At 33.2% G+C, this 21,645-nt stretch overlaps 1 protein-coding gene across 1 annotated transcript; it reads right to left on the bottom strand.

Annotated features, from left to right (window-relative positions):
• Positions 1-1,388: 1,388 nt before the first annotated feature.
• On the bottom strand, positions 1,389-20,642 carry gdpd4a (glycerophosphodiester phosphodiesterase domain containing 4a; the record flags this gene model as incomplete). The annotated part of the gene is made up of 15 exons (XM_016450090.1): positions 1,389-1,762; positions 2,738-2,817; positions 3,170-3,252; positions 3,348-3,495; positions 4,353-4,510; positions 5,116-5,340; positions 7,406-7,556; positions 10,739-10,821; positions 11,042-11,187; positions 14,787-14,880; positions 14,987-15,085; positions 16,251-16,310; positions 16,390-16,483; positions 17,366-17,472; positions 20,460-20,642. Coding segments are annotated over 15 exons (1,818 nt in total), but the record flags the coding sequence as incomplete, so codon positions are not given.
• Positions 20,643-21,645: the final 1,003 nt, after the last annotated feature.

Here is a 21,645-nt window from a genome sequence, read left to right as displayed (position 1 = left end):
AAGTAATAGAACTCATTCTCGGCATTGCATTTTATACAGGCAGGAATGTTTCAGCATCCCATGGTAAGAGAAACATCTGGAGCAAAAAACATGTATGCAAGCCAGAGCGTGACCGCTGAACATGCAAACGAAGACCTTTACGCTCATCACATTAATCAGAAACCTTGCATTTAATTAGAGGTTGATTAAAGTGAGCACTTGAAGCTTCATGACAGCAATTCCAGCAATCTAAATCTATCAAATTCAGATTGTCTGTTTGGCTTGTTATCGTCTTCCTGATTGTAAATGTTTGTCAATTTTATCACATCATGCAATGGATCTGACATCTTGAATATTTCCCAAACACTCTGGATTAAATCCAATGTTATAGTTCATTTTACCATGCGTCAGACTGCAGTAATCAGCAGTTTGCATCTGGGTCTGAAATATGGCAAATTCAGTCTTTAATGATAAAAACTAACTTCACAGAAGCAACAGAAACTGGATGATGGATTCATCTAATGCCACCAATTCTGAAAATAATTGGTCAAATACATTTGATATTTTTTTAACAAAATATCACTAACATAACATTTTCAATGAATTACCTCCGAGTACCATCTAAATACCATGGCACATGAATTACATGGTACTGGCACAGTATAAAAAAAGCATTTCACCCTAGAATAGGAAATAATATATTTATTGTTATTATTAATATATATTTGGTAACACTTTACAATAAGGTTGCATTTGTTAACATTAGTTAAACTAACAATGAAAAATACTTCTAAAGGATTTATTAATCTTAGTTTATGTTGATTCCAACATTTACTAATACATTATTAAAATCAAAAGTTGTATCTATTAATGTTATTTTATGGACCTGAGCTGACATGGACTAGCAACGACCAGCTGTATTTGACTAACATTAACAAAGAATAATAAATACTGCAACAAATGTATTGCTCATTGTTAATGTTAGTTGATGCATTAAATCTAGTTAACAAATGGAAACTTATTGTAAAGTTACATATGATTTTATTTGATATTATTCTTTCATGTTTTGAGCACATTTTTTCGCCACAAAATTTCATTAATGTAAACATTTTTATAATTTTTTTAAGTGGAAAAAAATTGAAGGCTTTATATTTAATACAAATTAAATATATATATATATATATTGGGGAAAATGTGCTAAACTCTCAAAACAATGCAGTTGTTTATTTACTCTTTTTTAATTACTTTTAGTTTTGATTTTAGGGATTTAGATTTTTTTTCACCATTTAACAGACATACAGTATGTTCCTCCTTGGATCCAAAATATTATATATTATATGCTAATATATATATATATATATATATTTTGTATATAAAATGTATTTATTTTAAATATATTTCTTATTTGTCTATTTGTCTTATTTGCTGTTTGGCCAATAATAGAGGGCCATTTAATATCTGTGTTCAAAATACATAGTCTAGTCTTGACAAGGCTTGGAGACAAAAGTACGTGACTAAGAAAACTGTCTTTAAAACAAGAATTCTTTCACAATTTGAAGCAGCAACAGCAGAAGCTCAGAGTTTGAAGCTGGAATGCAAATGGACGTGTGATGATGCTGACAGCGGCTCCAGGTCTGCAGGCTTCACTCCCTCCACAGATCTGTGTTGTGTGGCTTTCAGATGGGCGGCTCCTCGCTGATGGTGGGCAGGTTGGGTGTGAGGGGCGAGCTCTGAGTCTCTCCGCGGACGCTGATGCTGGAGATGGACCAGACGTCGCTCAGCTCTGCCGGACGGACGGAGAGAGATGAGAGCGGCTCATAATGAGAGTGATGGAGGGTCAGATGGGGACGGGGAAGCCATGCATAGGGGGAACATGCAGGGGGAGGTCGAGGTCCCGGGACAGTGTCGGCCCTGTCCAGATTTGAAAAGTAACGCAAAAGTAACATAACGCATTACTTTCCATAAAAAGTAACGTAATTAGTTACTTTTTTATGGAGTAACGCAATATTGTAATGCATTACTTTTAAAAGTAACTTTCCCCAACACTGTTCTTAGCAATGCATATTACTAATCAAAAATTACGTTTTAATCGATTTACGGTAGGAAATTTACAAAATATCTTCATGGAACATGATCTTTACTTAATATCCTAATGATTTTTGGCATACAATGTATTTTTGGCTATTGCTACAAATATACCCCAGCGACTTAAGACTGCTTTTGTGCTCCAGGGTCACGTATAAAATAGTATGTTTATAGACACTGTTTAATAAATAAATAAAATATATTATTTACGATGCCTATAAAGATACAATTAACTAAAACACACACATATACATACAAAAAAAATTCTCAATGGCTGTGTTCAGAATGGAAAAGTTTATTGCGTAATATAATACTGTGTACTATGTTTTACAAACCAGTATGTAAAAGTATGCAATAATAAATATTGTATGCCACTACTATGACCTTGTTCCATGTGTTATGTATGCATCCAAGTTATTTTGCATTTTAATTCCAGTTTTGTGAAAAAATCTTATATTTTTGTTGTTTGATCAAATAACTGGTCAATGATTAGATGCTAAAAAGCGTGTTTGGATTGAGCACATTTCATCACGAGTGCAGTGTAATCTGTTGTAAACTGCAGATTTGGCAGCAGTAGTGTGACAGTCTGCCATTCTGAAAACAGCCAGCGATCTGGACGACACATGCAGGACGAGTGGAATGAGAGATTCACAGCCAAAAATCAACAACTTACCCGTCCTGAACTTGCTGTACGGTCCATTCTCATTCACTTGTCTACTGCCCGACCAGAACGGCAAACCTCGCTCACGCCACCTACAGGACGAAACATCACATGCTCAAGCCATCACATTATTACAACAAACAGTGTTGCCATGTTTACTTTCTAAGCATTCAGTTTGAAAGTTTGAAGGAGAACATTGGACAAGATTAACATGCTTTTGAATAAAATTCTGCACATAAAATATTAGAATATTCAGATTAACCTAATAAACTATGATTTGGGATTCAATGCAATTGATGCAATTCTAATCATGCATTCTATTTAAATAGGTATTAGATATTACGCAGATTAGATCTGAAAGGTCTTTAGTTTAAAAACTAAACTCTACAGGAGGGTGGCACTGCAGAAGCAGGTTAGTATCTGGTTAGTTGAAGCAGAACTCACCAGTGGAATATGAAAACAGCTGTGATGAGGAAAGCAGAGAGGATATCCGTCAGGATCCACATCAGACTGTATTCATCTGCAGTCTGCGTGAGGAAGAGAGAACCGTGATTGTCTCTTCTGTAGACGTGACACATCACTCAGTCAATCAGAAAGTGTGATATTTGTGATCCGGACTCACCATGAGGAACATGGGGCGCTGCAGTTTCTTGAGGATGTGCAGGGCGTTTGTAGTGACTGAATGAACGCCTGCGCACCACGCCAGCGAATATAACCACGGCTGACTGACCACATACAGGTTAGTGCTGATGTTCACAGAGGAGTACTTTCTGAAATCAGAAACACAATCTGGTGAGACATTATTGGGCCGTTAAAGAGACATTATGAAGTTTCACACTTTAATTGCAAAAGCTCTTCTCTGCAATGAGTCGGAAGAGTTCAATAGAAGACAAAAAGTCTGATATGAAAGTTAATTTGTGTCTTCCAGGTAAAAATGGGGCTTCATTTAACAGTGCCAGTTAAAACACACACACACACACACACACAATGTGTACAGGTTAAATTCTCTAAAAACTATCTATCGGTCGACCTCTATGCAGCAGAACGCTATTTATATATAAATGACCATTGGTTTAACTCAGCAGTATTTTCAAACACCACTCATTATACAAATTTGTGTCCTCATATGTCACAAAAACGTGCACAAACACACACACAAAAAATAAATATATGAAAAACCTAAGAGAATCAACAAATTTTGTTATTTCAAAAGAGAGGAATCATATACATACATACATAATATAATATAAATATAAATATAAAATATAAATATAATATAATATAAATGATATATATTTTTATTTTTATAGATTAATATATCATAATATAATAATATATAAATAAGTATTATTATATATATTATTATATAATGCTTATTTATTATTAATAATTATAAATAATATTTATATTTATAATGCATTAATATATCATATGATATACGTAATATAATAACAATAATTATGTAATATTTTATTATTATTGTTATGAAATATCACTGAAATCAAATAATATGCCATTAAAACCTGCCACTTGAAAACAGCTGTGAGCAGACGCAGCAATCACTCGCTATAAATCCAGCAGAGTCAGTGTAGTTTGATCGGAGTGGTACAGCCGCTCTCTGACGCACCTGATCTGCTCCTGTGACATGTAGCTGTAATGGAGGTTGAGTCGGACGATGTGCTCCTCCTGCAGCTGCTCTAAGGAGGCGTGATCTCCAGACGTCTGCTGCAGCTCCGGGTCCAGCTCCTGCACCAGACTCCTCTGATCGGCCGGCAGCCACAGCACCTATGACAAAACAGGCCAAAAACACCATATCATGCCTCTTCAGCCACTGATCCAGCTCCTGTTTTACACAACAGTTTAAAATAGGAAGGTATAATGCCACAAGGCTACATGTATATTATATATGTGACCCTGAACCACAAAACCAGGTAATTTTTTTTTTATTGAGATCTATACGTAATCTGAAATCTGAATAAATAAGCTTTCCATTGATGTGTGGTTTGTTATGATAGGACAATATTCGGCAGAGATACAACTATTTGAAAATCTGGAATCTGAGGGTGCAAAAAAATCAAAATATTGAGAAAATCGCCTTTAAAGTTGTCCAAATTAAGTTCTTAGCAATGCATATTACTAATCAAAATTAAGTTTTGATATATTTATGGTAGGAAATTTACACAATATCTTCACGGAACATGATCTTTACTTAATATCCTAATGATTTTTGGCACAAAAGAAAAATCTATAATTTTGACCAATACAATGTATTTTTGGCTATTGCTACAAATATACCCCAGCGACTTAAGACTGCTTTTGTGCTGCAGGGTCACATATTATTATTACGGCTAGAAGAAAACGTCAGCATCCAGCTGGTGTTGCTGAACTACCTGGTTGGAGTTAATGGAGGACTCGTTGTGTATGACCTCCAGGGTGCGTGTGATCCACGTGTCTCTGTACGGGTGTCCTCGGGGTGGGCGTCTGAGGTCAAAGATCACCAGCCTCTCATGCTGGGCAGCCAGATTCAGGAACTCCTTCAGGGTGGGTACCGTCTGGTTCTGAACCCGAACCTTCTCGTCTACATCGAGAGAAGAGGCCGTGCTGAAAGGATCCCTCTGAGAGGAAGAAAAGCAAGGATTTGATTGAGTTTTAGCTGCCAAATTAATAAGGCACGGTTTCTCAAACGGTGGTTCGTAAGTTAAAGAAAAGCTCATACTGACTGCAAAATCAAGTAAAATTAGTTGCGATATAGCTTAGTGTGATTATCAAATCAAAGGCTGTCTCAGATCTTTTCGGTTCACAGTAAATGCAGTGAACTCCATCTCTGCATGTGCTGCGAGTTTAACATGCATTTGAGAACACAACTTGCGCTAGGTTTACTTTATTTACACATTCGCATCATTTCCAGCATTTTTGTGGTCAGACGTTCACAGCATTTCAGCAGTAGGCCATTCCACCAAAATAAAAGACTGAGGGTTTCAGTATTTAAAAGAGAAGAATTTTAGACATAAACAGTGTAAAATAAGATTATTACAATTATCAAATATTCATTTTTATTTTACAGTACAATTTTAAATTTAAAATACTAATGTTTCATTTTTATAATTAGTTAAAAAAATAATAAATACATATTTTACAGTGCAATTATAGTTTAAAACAGTAATGTCTTTTAATTTTTATAATTATAGTTAAAATATAAATTTATATTACTATTATTATTATTTGACAGTAAATTTACTGCTGTCAAACAATTAATCGTGATTAATCGCATCCAAAATAAAAGTTTGTTTACGTAATATATGCATGTGTACAGTGTATATTTATTATGTATATATAAATATATAAATACACATACAGTAAATATTTTGAAAATAATTACATATATACACTTTTATATTTATATTCTGATATTATATATAAATATATTTAAAATATAAACATAACATATTTTTCTTAAATATATACATGCACGTGTTTTTATTTATATATACATAATAAATATACACTGTACACACACACATATTATGTAAACAAAAACTTTTATTTTGGATGCGATTAATCGTGATTAATTGTTTGACAGCACTAGTAAATTTGTAATTTACAGCAGTAATATATGCCTTATAATTCGTTAAAATAATAATAATAAAGAATAAATATTTTACGGTTTACAACCATAATGTCTTCAAATTGTTTTATAATAATAATCATAATAAATATTTTGCAGGCACCCTCTTTAATAAGGCATGCCGTCTGACAAGTTTATTTTATATGGTACATGGTAAAACTCAACTACAATCCACAAGCCTTTTACTTCATCACAGCCCTGAATAACTCTGTTTTGAACTTTAAACTGGGAGAGGTTGAGCATCGGCGCAGTCGTACTGGAACATGGAACATGACGCACGCTTCCTCTGGCAAAGCCTAATTCCAGCCAGAATCCTTTAATCCCAAGTGATTCCACGCAGGGATTTCAGAGGGATTCTGAGGTTAATTAAGAGGCCAAGAACCAAAGCATATATGGATGTTCACTGCATTATTTTTTATTATAGAACGATGGGTTTTTAGAAACCATAATGGGTCTCTGTTTGTTTCTAATCTGTTTTGAACACCACAAATTTGAGTGATTTCTCTAAAAACACAAGTCCATTCTGTGTGTTCTCTGATAAATGGATTCTATTATGTATAATTATCCTGAGAGAATAATAGGAAAATGCTGGAAAGAACATCAGAACATATTATAATAACCAGCTTTGAAGTAAAACATATATAATCAGTAATTATACTTTCTCAAAAATTAAACAACAAAAACCACCAGTTATTGGACTGCAAATAAAACACGTCAATTAGCCAATAAATTATTAATAAATGCAGTTTTCAGCTTTCTATTTTTGCTAAACTGTGCATTAGAGTACATGGCATTTAGTACTGCATTGCACATATTCACAGCAAATTTTACATTAGTTATATTATTATTTCATATTAATGTATATTATTTATATTAAAAAATATATAAAAAATGCAAAATAGCCAAGAAGGAAACTGGATGACACTTGAATGTAGGCGGTATACAGCATATGCTAGTAGTTTTCAATAAGCCAGTATTGAATTATGCACATAGCCATCAATATTTTTATATCACTGCTAGTTGATGAACAGGAACCCAAGGTTCTGGATCATTACTTGAAGAAACCAGGATCCAGCGCTGAGCATCTCCAGCTCATCCCAGGTGAACATGGCCGCCGGCGTGTCCGTCCGGTTGGGGAACACCTCATGCACATTGGTCGTCCTCCTCAGGGTGCTGTCATGCATCAGGAACGGGACGCCATCATAACTGCAGAGAGAGAAATATAGTGTGAATATTTAAGCACTCTCAAACAGGATGGCAGCTGTTTCTGCATGCTATGAAATTCAGTTCAGTTTGATTTGTACTTCTAAAACAATGAAAAATTATTAAGTATTTAATTATAAACAAACGAAACGAAGAAACAAATACAACTCAAAGTACGTTTTTGTATTTGGTTATTTTTGCACTATTTATATGCAATTGTAGTTTTCAGTTTTCATTTTTTATGTGCTATTTATATTTCTTTATTTCCATTTCAGTTTTAGTAATTTTAGTACTTTAAGATCAACTCCTTTAATTTTAGTTCGTTGCCAAGGTTTGAAAAATTAGTTTGATTTTTACTTCCAAAATATATATATAAAAAGATATATATAGTATTTATTAAAAACAAAGCAAACAAACAAGTAAACATTTTTGTATTGTTTATATACAATTGTATTAACATTTTGAATTTTTTCATTATGTGCTTGTCATTTTATTTAATATTTATATTCATCTTTATTTTTATTTCAGTTTTAGTAATTTTAGTACTTTAATTTAAGCTTCTTCCAAAATATGAAAAAATGTTTTGAATTAGTTTTTATTTTGTATTTTCAGTTTTCATTTTCATTTGTGCTTCTGTCATTTTATGAATATTTTGACTATTTCTATTTATCTTTATTTTTATTTCAGTTTCACTTTTAGTACTTTTAAGTTCTACTTATTTTATTTAGTTGCCAAGGCAACATGTGTCTCATTTTCATTTTCAAGTTGTTCATCTAATATTTATATTTTATTTCAGCTTTATTTCAATTAACAAAAAAGATAATTTTAGTTTCTTTTTTGTTAACAATAACAGCACTGATTTGTATAATCATGGGAAGTATTTTGTGGGCCTTATAAATGTAATTCTCTGTATTTGTTCCACTAATACTGTATATAAAAAAGGTTTAAAATGCTGTGTACTGCTTTCCTATTTTACCCTTACACAGAAAACTTGTTTTTACTTTTTGTTATATTTCATTTAGGTCAACGCATGCAAGAAAATATTCACCCGATTGAACTAATAACCTACATCTGTCACTTTCCAAATGAAAATGTGGTCAAACACATAAAATGAGGTGTTCGCTAATTCTGTTAGCCAGATTAACCCAGTTTAAGTCCACACCTGACACGGATCTATAATTGTGAACGGGGTCATAGGTTGTTATATCACAAATAATCCATGATTGGGTCAGCAGGTCTCATTCATAAAATGCCAAGCACTTTCTGTAAAACCATTCTTGAGTAAATAGCAGATTTTTTTTAATTTTTATTCTCTTGAAACTGGCTGCACAAAATGCATTGGTTTTGTATAGTGAACACTAAAGATGATGCTCCAGATCCAGCAGGGCTTTCCTGAGAACATGCGCTGATAACATTGTAGAGTCATCAAACCTGTGTAATACAGGCTGCAAATAGATGGATCTTCAATCCATGCTTACTAGGGAGCTTCCCGCAGCTTCATGCAATCATCTTAACCTGAGAGCAGTGACTCATCAAGGAGCCGTTAGCATCTGCTCTGGGTTACAGCAGACCTTTGTCCAGAGGAAATGACCTGCTGAATGAGCGGCCCATTGACGGTTTGATGGTGCATTTGAAGCGGAAGATCACAGAAATCCACTCATTCACAGAGCAGAGAATGAGAATTCAGGCCGGGGACTTTGTGCACCGTCAACATTAGCTCTGCTGCCTACATAGGCAGCTTTATTTCTAAAGCTGCATCATAATGTTGAATGAAACCGTATAATTGACGGATCTGAAAGACAGGCAGAAACGCAGCACAACACATATGTGTAGTACACAAGAGAAGCGACTCACATGGAGTCCAATCATTGTTATTTTAGTATTATTGATATACTGTAGTTTTTTGTTATACTTAGTTTTTGAATTCGATTTCATATTGTTTTCACTTTTTTAGTTAAATGGTTGTTTGTCTAAAAATAAATAGCTAAAATAAAATAAGTTTTGCTTTGTTTCTTTTAGGTTAATATTTCATTTCAACACATTTTTTTTTAGTTAACTATAACAACACTGAATCCAATAAAGTTTTGTTTTTTGCCAAGATAACATTAGCCTTCTATATTTGCAAAAATGTCAATCAGAGACCATGGCACTGAATACTGTATCCACAATGCATTGCACATATTTACAGTGATTTTGAATGATTTTTTCTTGACTTTTTACTTGGTTAAGATTTTATATTATTTTTATATTAATTATATATTAATTATTTTGAATTCATTTATATTCATTTTATTAAAAACAATATAAATAAAATACTTTCTTATATTTTATTTCAGTTAACGTTTATTTTATTGCAAACAATTCTTTCAAATATAATTTTAGTTTGAGTTAATTATAATAACACTGATTCCAACAAAGTTTTAAGTTAGTTGTGAAGATAACATTATGATACTCTAGTAAGCATAAAAAAAGTTTTTTTTATATTTTGTTTTTAACCATTTTTACCGATTGGAAGTATCAAATCAACTGTAATTGAATTTCAAATCTAAGTATATTTAGAATTGGCATTTCTCTCACTATTGTGAATACATTTGGATTGTTTCTTGCAATGTATTCTGGGATTGTATTTCTGTGAAGGATGCTGCCTTAGAAATGGGCCAAAATGAGGTCTCTTATAATATATTATATATATTTGCAGTATACATAACAAAAGTGCTTATTACTTATACATTTATGCATTTGGCAGATGCTTTTCTCCAAAGTTGAATTTCAAATCTAAGTATATTTAGAATTGGCATTTCTCTCACTATTGTGAATACATTTGGATTGTTTCTTGCAATGTATTCTGGGATTGTATTTCTGTGAAGGATGCTGCCTTAGAAATGGGCCAAAATGAGGTCTCTTATAATATATTATATATATTTGCAGTATACATAACAAAAGTGCTTATTACTTATACATTTGGCAGATGCTTTTCTCCAAAGCGATATACACTGCATTCAAGGTACACATTTCATCAGCTGCATTCACAGAGAAACAAACCCATGACCATTGGCATTGCAGGCACCAATGGTCTACTGTAAAGCTACAGAAATGCCTTTACTGTGACTATGAAAGAAGCACGTTTCAGTATTTTAAAATGCTTTTATGCAGTACAGCAAGTAGGAATGGATGAAGATGCCCACCTGATTGTGACGTCTGTCTCCAGTCCCTCTCCTCCCGCGTCTACAGCCTTCTCAAAGGACATCTGGGTATTTTCTGGTGCAAGCTGTTCAAATCAACAACATCAAACCTGCTGACAATCATTTTGAGTCTTTACCCTTGTAATCATATTACAAAGTATTCCAGAAGGAAACAAAGTCCAGTTTAGTTTTGAAAGTGAAGTCAAACAGACACTGATTTTAAAGGGCATGCTGACATAAGCCCACATACAATCCATGTGTGTTCAATTAATATTGCACAAATATCATGAGGTAAAAATAGCAGACCATGGGCGCTCCTCTGTGCCCGATGAGGGTGGGCGCCGGCCCCAGTGTGCCCTTCTCTTTGATGCAGGGCGAATACATGCCCAATGGCACCAGATACAGGGCGAAGAGAACCGCCAGGAACAAGCTGAAGATAGCCACCTGCCTCACTGAAACACACACACACACACACACACTACTCAATGAATGTGTGTAAAACCTCAATTAATGAAAGTGTAAAACACATCCAACCATCATAAAAACACATTGCACCTTTATAATTTAGCACATAGGAACGTTAAATGTAAATAGAACATTAGGCAACTATTTCATCAGCTGGTTTTCTTCATTTTAGGAGGGAGACTGTCGTAGCTAGTGGAACTGTTTTGTACACTAATTAGGGAAGGTCTCAATATTGCTGGTGACAATTTTGGAGTCAGTCTAGTGCCACCAACAGTTTAAAGTTTCATATACATTTTAGCTCACAACTTCAACTGAATTCATCTGAACATCTGATTTTCTGTCCATTTAAAGTTTCATATACATTTTAGCTCACAACTTCAACTGAATTCATCTGAACATCTGATTTTCTGTCCAAAAAAAAGCTTCTTTTTTTTTTTTTTTACTTGTACTATAGCTTTTACCAAATCTTCCTCAAATTTGAGTTTTCAAATGCTTTGATGTCAAACAGTTGTACTTGGTCAAAAAGTTATAAATAAATTATAAATAAAATTGCTAAATGAATACAAATGTAAATGAAAATAATTGTAAATCTAATCAATTTTATTTATTTAATTAATTTTTAATTAATTATTTCATTAATTAATTTAAATAACCACCAGTAGTGTGTCATTTGTGTGCTTGGCCATGTTACTGCATTATTTATAGCTTTATTTATACAATTATTAAAACTAAAACTGAAATAAAAATAAAATAAAGCTAAATTAAAAAAAACATAAGCTAATAAAAATTACAAAAGCACATAAAATAACTAAAACCTAAACTAAAATTAAAAATGAAACCTGAAAAAATAAGAAAATATTTATTTATTTTAATTTCAAATGACCATTAGGAGGGTGTGCCATTGGCATGCTTGGCCATATTACTGCGTTATTTATATATTTATTAGAACTAAAAATGAAATAAAAAATAAAGCTAAACAAAAACAAACAACAAAACTAAATAGAAAAAACCAAAAGCTAATAAAATTTCAAAAGCACATAAAATAACTAAAACTTAAACTAATTAACTAATTAAAATGAAAACTGAAAAATAAATGAATTAATGAAAAAAAAAAAGGTTTATTTTAAACTATTTAAAATGACCACCAGGAGTGCCTTGTGTCTTTATATCTCTATATAGAGAGTCTCTATATCTATATATGTGTGTGTGTGTGTGTGTGTGTGTGTGTGTGTGTGTGTATATATATATATACATATATACATATATATATATATATACACATACACACACACAGTATATATAAAAAAAAGAAGAAGAAAAAAGAATGGAAAATGTACTGGTAATTTTCTGTCAGGACATTCTGTCCATTCATTTTGCAGATATTTCCATGAACTAAAGCAATCCAATTCAAAATACTAGTAAAACGCCTGTAAAAAGTCAATACGGACAATTCCTTCATATTAATACAGTACACTGTGCCCTATTTTTGCAGATTTGTTTGGAGCGTATATATAACTGAAGCTGAGCTTATACAACCATCAGTTTCAAAAGTTTCAGATTTTCAGATCGGTCCAAAATTAGGTCAACATATTCCCCATCATAACCAAATCCACTAAGCCACCCTCTTCATTGCCAATTAGAAAAAAATCATCTCTGCCAAAGCCACAACAATCATTTAGCAGCCTGAACAAACATGGGAATTACAGAAAGATAACCGCGCACTGACAGGCCCAATTAGAAAGCGCAGCAGCCGCTGAGAGCCTGATGCATGTTTATGTCATCTCTACACTGGCACGGCTCATTTCAGCGACAGAGAGAGACGATGTCTTTGTGAGAGAGGGATGCCGGGACAAAGGGCCGGTCTCTGGATGGAGGCGAGCATCACACATCTGCTGTGAGTTCAGCCTCTGTCCTGCATTTGTCTTCCTGCCTCGTTCGTCACACCTTCATTAAGAGCGGCGAGAGAGAGACGCAGACGTGACTCAGCTGAACATCAGCCAGACGCAGGAGAACAGAACTGGAGCAATGCTTTTCAAGGACAAGTGGTGCATCACAGAGCGATTGGTCTTTATCACACTCTAACAACAGGACAGATGCAACAGCTGTGTTAAAAGATAGATTGAGTGGATTTGAGTGACTGATACCAACAAAAAGACACCATTTGATGTTACTGACTATGTTACTATATAACCCACCTATATAACCTACACGGACATCGTTGTTTTTGTTTACAAGTCAAGTTTGCAGAACACATTTGGCATATATTTAGCTTTGAAGTTATTTGAAAGATGTGTGTTTTGTTGAAATATCATGCATAAAACGCCCTGTTTTATCTAGTGTTGTTAACTAAACTAAAACAATTAAAAATCGATAAAAAATTGTTTTTGTTAACTGAAATAAAGCTAAAATCAAATTAAAAAAAATAAATATTAGATGGCAACTAACTGAAATAAAATAAGTTTAAGCTGAATTACTGAAACTACAACACTCTAAAAAAAGATCCAAAAATAGGACCCCATGTGCTGTGTTAATACAAATAAATTTTCCGTATTGATTTTTCACAGGTGTTTTGCCTGTATTTTGAATTAATCAGCATTATTTTGTGTTGTAGGGCAGGGTTATTATCATTAAATAACAGTTATTATCATTTCTAAACAAAATAAATGTAAAAATGAAAAAAAAAAATATATTAAAAAGTTGAGTTATTTTATTTTAGCTAGTTGCCAAGGCAACATTTCTCATTTTCAATTATTCTGAAGTATTAAAATAACCAAAACTAAATAAAACTAATAAATAAAATTTAATAAAATATATACAGACATTTAAAAAAACTAATAAAAATTATACAATTAAAATCTAATTGAAAACAATAAAACTATAATTGCACATCAATAAAAAAAAAAATACTAAAAATAAAAATATTTTTTGCAATAAAGGAAATGTCCATAAACATAAAGGATATAATGTCCTGGCAGAAAATTACTAGAACCTTTTCTGTTTTTCTATGGATTATTTTTTAAAGTGTAAAATTAAAGCTAAATAGAAAACAAATCTAATAAAAATTATAATCACTCAAATTTAAATGAAAACTGAAATATATCTAAAAAAAAATCTAAATATTAAATTCAAATTATTTTGAAAAAAAGTGGAAAAACTGCACCTATTTATTTATTTATTTTTTCAAATAAGAAATGAAAGTTAGCAAAATGCCTGATACCGCTTGCACTTTTAAATATACAGATGTGGAAAATACAGTTGTTTGAGTTGTCTGTTTGGTTCTGTCAATTAAATACAAGTGGCACTGCGTCATGCTGTGCAATATTGGACGATTATAACGGTAGCAATCTAGTTTTGTCACATCAATTTAGAAAGAACAAGCTTTTTTAAGCCTCATAATCACAACATAATCACAACCACTGGCTCCAGACGTCAGGGGTACCTGGTACGAGACTAGTACTAGACCATTTTTAAGCCCAGAACCACCTTTCTTTGGTGAAAACAACTAGATCTGTGCTAGCTGAAATCGGATATGACCAGAATCACAATGAGTTTTCATTTGTTGCCAGCAGCGAACAGGATCACCTACCTCTCTTGTTCATGCGAAAGAAGTGTAAGGCTATTGGCCAGGACAGAAGTGTCATTAGTGAAACTCCGCCCACGTGAAGAAAGGGTGCTGTGACCTGCTCGACAAAAATGGAAACACATAAATGCATTACAGGAACTGTACTTGACGTAAAGCTGCTCAGAAAACTGCAATGACTTTCTGTGTGGGGTGGCATGACCCACCTGAAAAGAAAGGAGCAGCGTCGTCCACTCTTTGCTCCATAAGTCAGAGAGCACAGCTGTGGCACTGATAGAGAAGGTGAGAGTCACCAGGATCCCAATCTGTGCAAAATACAGAATATAGCAGTGTTGCATTTTAGCATCACTGAGAAACTATATTTTTTATTTTGAATGAGTTTCATGTTTACATTTTCTGTTTTTACATTAATTCTAGTTATAAGGAAGTCAAAGGGACACACTTAATAAAAAAAAAATCTGAAAATATTTTTCAAATATTTTAGACAAAAACTACAGTGAATACATGACATTTTTCTTTCAATAAGAGCAAAATTCATTTTTTTTATATAAAGCATTCAAAAATAACGGTTGAAAAATATTGAAAATTAAAATGTACACTATGTTCTTTTTAGGTTTCTCTAGTAATTTTGTTGTGTGTTTTTGTTATTTTTATTATTTTTTATTTTGTAATATTTCTATTTATAGGTTTTATTCATTTTCATTTTTAGTTATTTTATTACATCAAGATGTTTATAAAATAAAAATGAGAAACGTTGCCAAGGCAACTAGCTGAAATAAAATTTGTTTTATATATTGTTAATATTTAGATAATGTTTAATGTTTAAACAGTTAATGTTTATTAGGTTTTTTTTTTTTTGGTTTAGTTAACCATAACAATCCTGCAGTGTTGTTATTGTTAACTAAAACTAAACTATTAAAAACAATTTATTAAATGAAATAAAATACAAAAAAATTAGAACTTAAATTAAACTTAAATTTCAAAAATGTCTTGGCAACAAACTATAAGTACTAAAATTACTCAAAATAAAACTGAAATAAACAAAAACACTAAACAGAAATACTAAAAAAAAAATAATAATAATAAAAATGAAAAAAGCAAATAACAAAATTACTCAAATGAACCTAAAACAACAATAATGTATTGTTTTTCTTTTAAAACAAAACAAAATGTTTCTGAATTGGCTAATGTTGGAGCCTAAAACCACTAAATCAACATTTGTGTTAGAAGCGGGAAAAAACATTTCTATTAATTACAGCAGCCCCCAAACTAGTTAAAATGGCATATTTTTAGCTAAGCTCTATTCAGTATTAAAAACTTGTTTCATAAAATTATTCATTGTAGGTTCAACACAATCTGTGAATCACATGAAGCCGTTTCTCTGGTAACACAGATATAGAATGAATACAAATGTGCGAGACGAGGCGTCGACAGCAGGATGAATGATGAGGAGACGGTTTCTTTGATCACCTTGTGGCTCCAGTGGAGGTAAAGCCTCTGTCCTTCAGAGAGAAGGCACACCGCTAGGACCTGCACAACATCAACACCACAACATTATCATCAGGAGAAGCTGATGCTGAAATGCTTTGCTGCTGTTCACCGTTCTCACCAGCAGGAGGGCGATGTAGGTGAAGAGAGCGGCGGCGACCACCAACAACACCACCGACCACGGGAACCAGAAGCCCAGGTTCCCGAAGTTAAACCTGCGGAAATAAACAACAGGCTTTAAGAAATAGATCTTAATGGATTTTTGCTTGAGAAAATCTAATCAATTAATTAATCCATCCAACCAAGGGACTGGAGCTTTTTGTATCTGAACATTTCTGAATATTTAATGTGAGACATGGGTTTATTCAATTTGTCTTTAAACTATGTGTTGATTTTTAATCACACCACGATGTCAGAATGATCAAACTATTATTTCTAAAGGTCAATGGGACAGGAAAACATGACAGCATTGTTTATTTTTAAAAGCATTTGCTAAATGAATAAATGTAACTGGTTAAAAGTGCAGGGACAATTGACAAAGAAAATTCAGAAAATATTTTACAATTATTTTAGACAAAAACTACAGCAAGTGCATTTGCTTTTAATAAAAGCTAAATTCCTTTTTTATTTTATATAACTCATTCAAATATAATGGAGATGAATAGGGACATGCAAATTCCTGATATTTTGATGAAAAATATTTTAAACTAAAATGAACAGTATTTTTTTTTTGTTGTTGTTGTCATTTTTCTATGCCTTGTATAATTAAATTAACTAAATAATGTAATTATATAATTAATAAGCCATAGGGACACACAAAATAGTTTGTTTAGACAAAAGCTATAGTGAATGCATGCAATTTTACTTTGAGTAAGAGTAAAATTAATTTTTTCAAGTTCATATAACTCATTCAAATGTATAGGGATATGCAAATTCCAAATTGTCTGATGTTTTCATATGCCTTACATATCAAATCAATCAATGTAATTATATAATTAATAAGCTATAGGGACACACAAATGGCACCGTTTTCCGTGAATGACACATCAGTCTAATTGTATGTCAATCCATCTGTCTGTCCATCCCGAGACACTCACCAGTCATTGTAGTCGTTATAGTCATTCTGCGCCTCACTCCAGAAGTACAGGAATATCAGGGTCAGGATAAACGTTAAGATGAGGAGAGCAAAACAACTGCACTCCAGCTGCAAAACAGAGCCATCATGAGCCGTGAGAACACCCACACCTCCATGCAATTACTCAACACAGCGGCCGGAGTGTGAAAATACAAGAGGAGGATGAAACAGAGGCGACACATGAGGGTAATACTAACTTTGCAATTCAAATAGTTGATTTGGAGCTGGCTCAGCATGCTGCAATCATACAGTGAGTCATCAGGCCGCTTCTAAATGACTCAATGAATGATGCTCACACTGCAAACCTCCGAACTCACGCCTAACACTCAGATGAGTCACTCCAAGGGGAGCTTGTTTATCAGCACTGAAAACAGCTCGATTTAGAAAGCAGCCCATCAGAAGATGAAGAGCTGCGCTCGCGGTGTTAAAGAAAACTCATCAGCACATACGGGAAAAATGCTCTGATAGTGCTTTCTATTGAGCAGCATGAGTGGCTTCAGCAGAAATTCTGGTTAAGGGGAAAATATTCACAGATTTAGATGAAACAAACCCCTTGAGAGAGACCAATATGTTGGTACTTCATACATGTGGTGTACTTTATACCAGCATGCGCTGAGTTTATTCATCTTGATGTAATAGCAATATATCAATATCGAATTAAACATTAGATTTGCATTTACTGAAGTAAGTTCCAGTATTTTCAAGGTAGCATAGGAATAGACAGCCAAGGTCATGGGTTTGTTTCTCAGGGAATGCATGAAATTATTAAATGCATGCTTTGAATTGAATGGAATGGAATTTGCTTTAGATAAAAGAGTGTGCTGTAATATATAAATACAAAATGTTTTTGAACTATATGGTGATTTTTTGCTAAATAAATATAAAATGTAACAGGGGTTAATAGTGCAGTGACAAATGATAAAGAAAAATCACAAAATCCAGTGAAAATATTTTTGAATTTGAATGCCATTAGTATTATATATATATATATATAGTAGTTATACATAGTAGTTTTATATATATATATATATATATATATATATATATATATTTCTATTCCTATTTTGAATTAGTTTTATTTTTATATTTTCAGTTTTCATTTTAATTTTAGTTTAAGATTTTAATTTAGTTTATTTTTTATTTATTTTTTTTATATCACTATTTAGGTTTAATTAATTTTCATTTCAGTTGTAGTTTTTATTTATTTCCAGTTAGTAATGTTAGCACTTCAATTTAAAATATTTCATTTAGTTGGCATGCCAAAATATCTCATTTGTGTGTAGTAAGTTTTTAAGTTAATAATTATGTTTTAATTCTATGGAAGCTTGTTTCCATCACTGGATTGAAAAAAATCAGAAAGGTAATTGCGGCTTTTTTTTCCTCACAGTTCTGAGTTTATATATCACAGATCAGACTTTTTTCTGGCAGTTCTGAGATACTGCAAGATATAAAGTTAGAAGTATGCGCTATAAACACCCAATTAAGAGGAAAAAAATCAGAATTGTGAAATCAGTCACAATTGCCTTTTTTTTAATTTCCGTGGCAGAAACAAACAAAAAAAAACCGACTGTGAGATGTAAACTCATAATTTCAAGGAAAAAAAAAAAAGTCGCAATTACCTTATTTATTTATTTATTTTAATTGTGGTGGAAAAAGGCTTATATAACAAATTAATAGTAAAGTTTTTTAAAATAGTTTTAGTTTACAATAATAACCCTGAAAAAACTACTGAAATAGCACTCTTTATGTGGAGCATTTCTCAATAAATGTTATGACTGATAAAATAAAGTTTTGATAATCTACTAAGCATAAAAATACATAGCACACAGAAATATTAGGGAAAAAATAGTCCTTTAATTTGACTCAATTTTTTCTTATTGATACGGTTTATTATTTTATGAAATGTTATATTTTTGCCTCCGTCCACCTTCTACTGAATTCGTCGCAATGCATACTGGGATTTCTAGAACTGTAACCAAAATAAGGAATGTTATAAAGCAGAATTATGTTGCTGTCCATTTTTCTGAGCATCCCAGAGCCAGAAGCATGCTGTGCTATGATGCTTAAACATGCTGTCTATGTAGACCGTAGGGCTGTCCAAAAAAAAAATAAAAAAATCGAATTTCGAATAATCGTTGAATTTAAAATAAAAATCCACATTCGAATGCAAATATGTTGCATTCGAATTTTAGGTGTGCGTCAGGCAGCCTTATCAGTGGCGCATGAGATGCGACGACGATGTAAGTGTCATTGCATTTTAATGCTTTTGTTAGCCTATCCAGTTGAACCCATTAGTTGCGGCCCTGCTACATTGTTCATTCAAAATATTGCTGAAAAAGAGAACATCAATGCTGAGATGATGTTGTTTATGTCAAAACCGAAACCAAACCGTTCACACAGAACGCATATTTATCACATTTTCTAGAGGGACGTCCATCACCGTTGCACTCGCGTCTCGCACAAGAGAGCCGCAAGTTTAGAAAGCCATGTAAAATTAATGTAAGTTAAACTTTTTAAAAACACGTCTCAAGACTTTATGGTGGTTTTTCCCCATCCTACTGCATATCAAATTTTTAAATGAAGAAAGTACTCTGTGATTGGTTTTCGGTCCTTTGTATTAAACTATACATACATGCATGATGCTGTTTTGTTTTTAATTGTTTAAGCAACTTTATTAATTATATATAGTTTACAAACATTATTTTAAACATTATGCACTTTTTTTTCAAAGATAGTCGTGTTATTTTATTATGCTTTGAAGAAACATGCATAATATTTTGCTCGATGCGCCCTCTTGTGGCTTCAAGAGAGAAGCCAAAAGCTTTTTTCCCCCCTAACTGAAATTATGTCTTTTAAATTAGAATATAATTCGAATATTGATAATATTTAAGTTAGTTTTTCAGCCATTTTGACAGCCCTAGTAGACAGCTCACTATGTTTTGCAACAAAACTTGCATGTAAACCATTGCCGCCGCATTTACTTCAGATAAGAATAAGGAAGAGTGTCAAAAGCAATATGAGGGATTTTAAGCACTGTAATAATCATGTTTTCTCACCCGACTGCAGCAGCATTCCCCCGGCTGGGCTTTGGCGCGCTGGTAGCGTCTCCACTGGCAGCCGTACAGGCCGGCCAGACAGGAGACAAACGGCTGGTGCTCATAGCGCTGCAGCAGCTGCCGCCTCACCACCTTTAGCTTCCCCAGCTTCAGTCTGGACAGGCTCACCGGAGAGCGGCCCAAGGATCAGCCACTCCCCTGCATGGAGCAGCCCGGAGCAGACGGATGGACAGGAACCGGAGGAGGCAGATCAGGATCAGAGGTGGAGGAGATCTGCCAGAGACGAAGAGAGAGAGGTTGTGTTAACGCCTCCTGGGGAAGAGTCTTTCTTCTATTACACTGAACTCTACGGAGTGACGCATCAAGCTACAGCGAGAGAAAAATTATCTTAATTATTTTGGGTCACCTCTACTGCATCGTGTTTCTTGACAGAATGAGGCCCGTTTACAAAAGACCCTTCAACAAACAATGCTCGTGACACAAAAAAACTGCAATCCTATAGGGGCCTCCCCTGGGCCCCTGCGCTGTCAGCACACTCAAACCACAGATGGAGGCTGTTTACACACCAAAACACAGTGGGGACAGAAAACGTGCTAAATAGTATAATATTATACGGTATATAATATCTCTAATAATAAATCTCTACATACTAAAATCTAGAGATGAATGTGAGCTATAGCCAGAGCTATAATGTTATGGCGAGTTGCTTAGCAACAAACAACCAATCAGAAACTAAACAATGCTTCCTTTATTAAATATTCATGAGATTTGTACAGTAACAGAACATTTTTTAAAACAGGTTGTGTACTTGTTGCATGTTGTACTTGTCCGATCAATATTATGAATGTCGTAAACATGCAAATAAGCACATTAATACAGGGTTTAGAAATGTACACTACTGTTTAAGGAATTAATAATACTAATAATAATTAGCTAATTGAAATGATGCATTCAATTTATCAAAAGTGACAGTAAAAATGTCTATTCCAAATAAATGCTGTTCTTTTGAGCTTTCTGGTCATCAAAGAATCCCGAAAAAATATTAAGCAACAAACTGTTTTCAACATTGATAATAATCAGAAATGTTTCTTGAGCAGAAAATCAGCATATTAGAATGATTTCTGAAGGGTCATGTGACACTGAAGACTGGAGTAATGATGCGGAAAATTCCGTTTTACATCAGAGA

Source organism: Sinocyclocheilus anshuiensis, unplaced genomic scaffold (assembly GCF_001515605.1).
Source record: "Sinocyclocheilus anshuiensis isolate Anshui unplaced genomic scaffold, SAMN03320099.WGS_v1.1 scaffold948, whole genome shotgun sequence".
Lineage (NCBI taxonomy): Eukaryota > Metazoa > Chordata > Actinopteri > Cypriniformes > Cyprinidae > Sinocyclocheilus > Sinocyclocheilus anshuiensis.
Note: the sequence above shows the minus strand (reverse complement) of the source record. Positions and strands in the feature narration are given on the sequence as shown.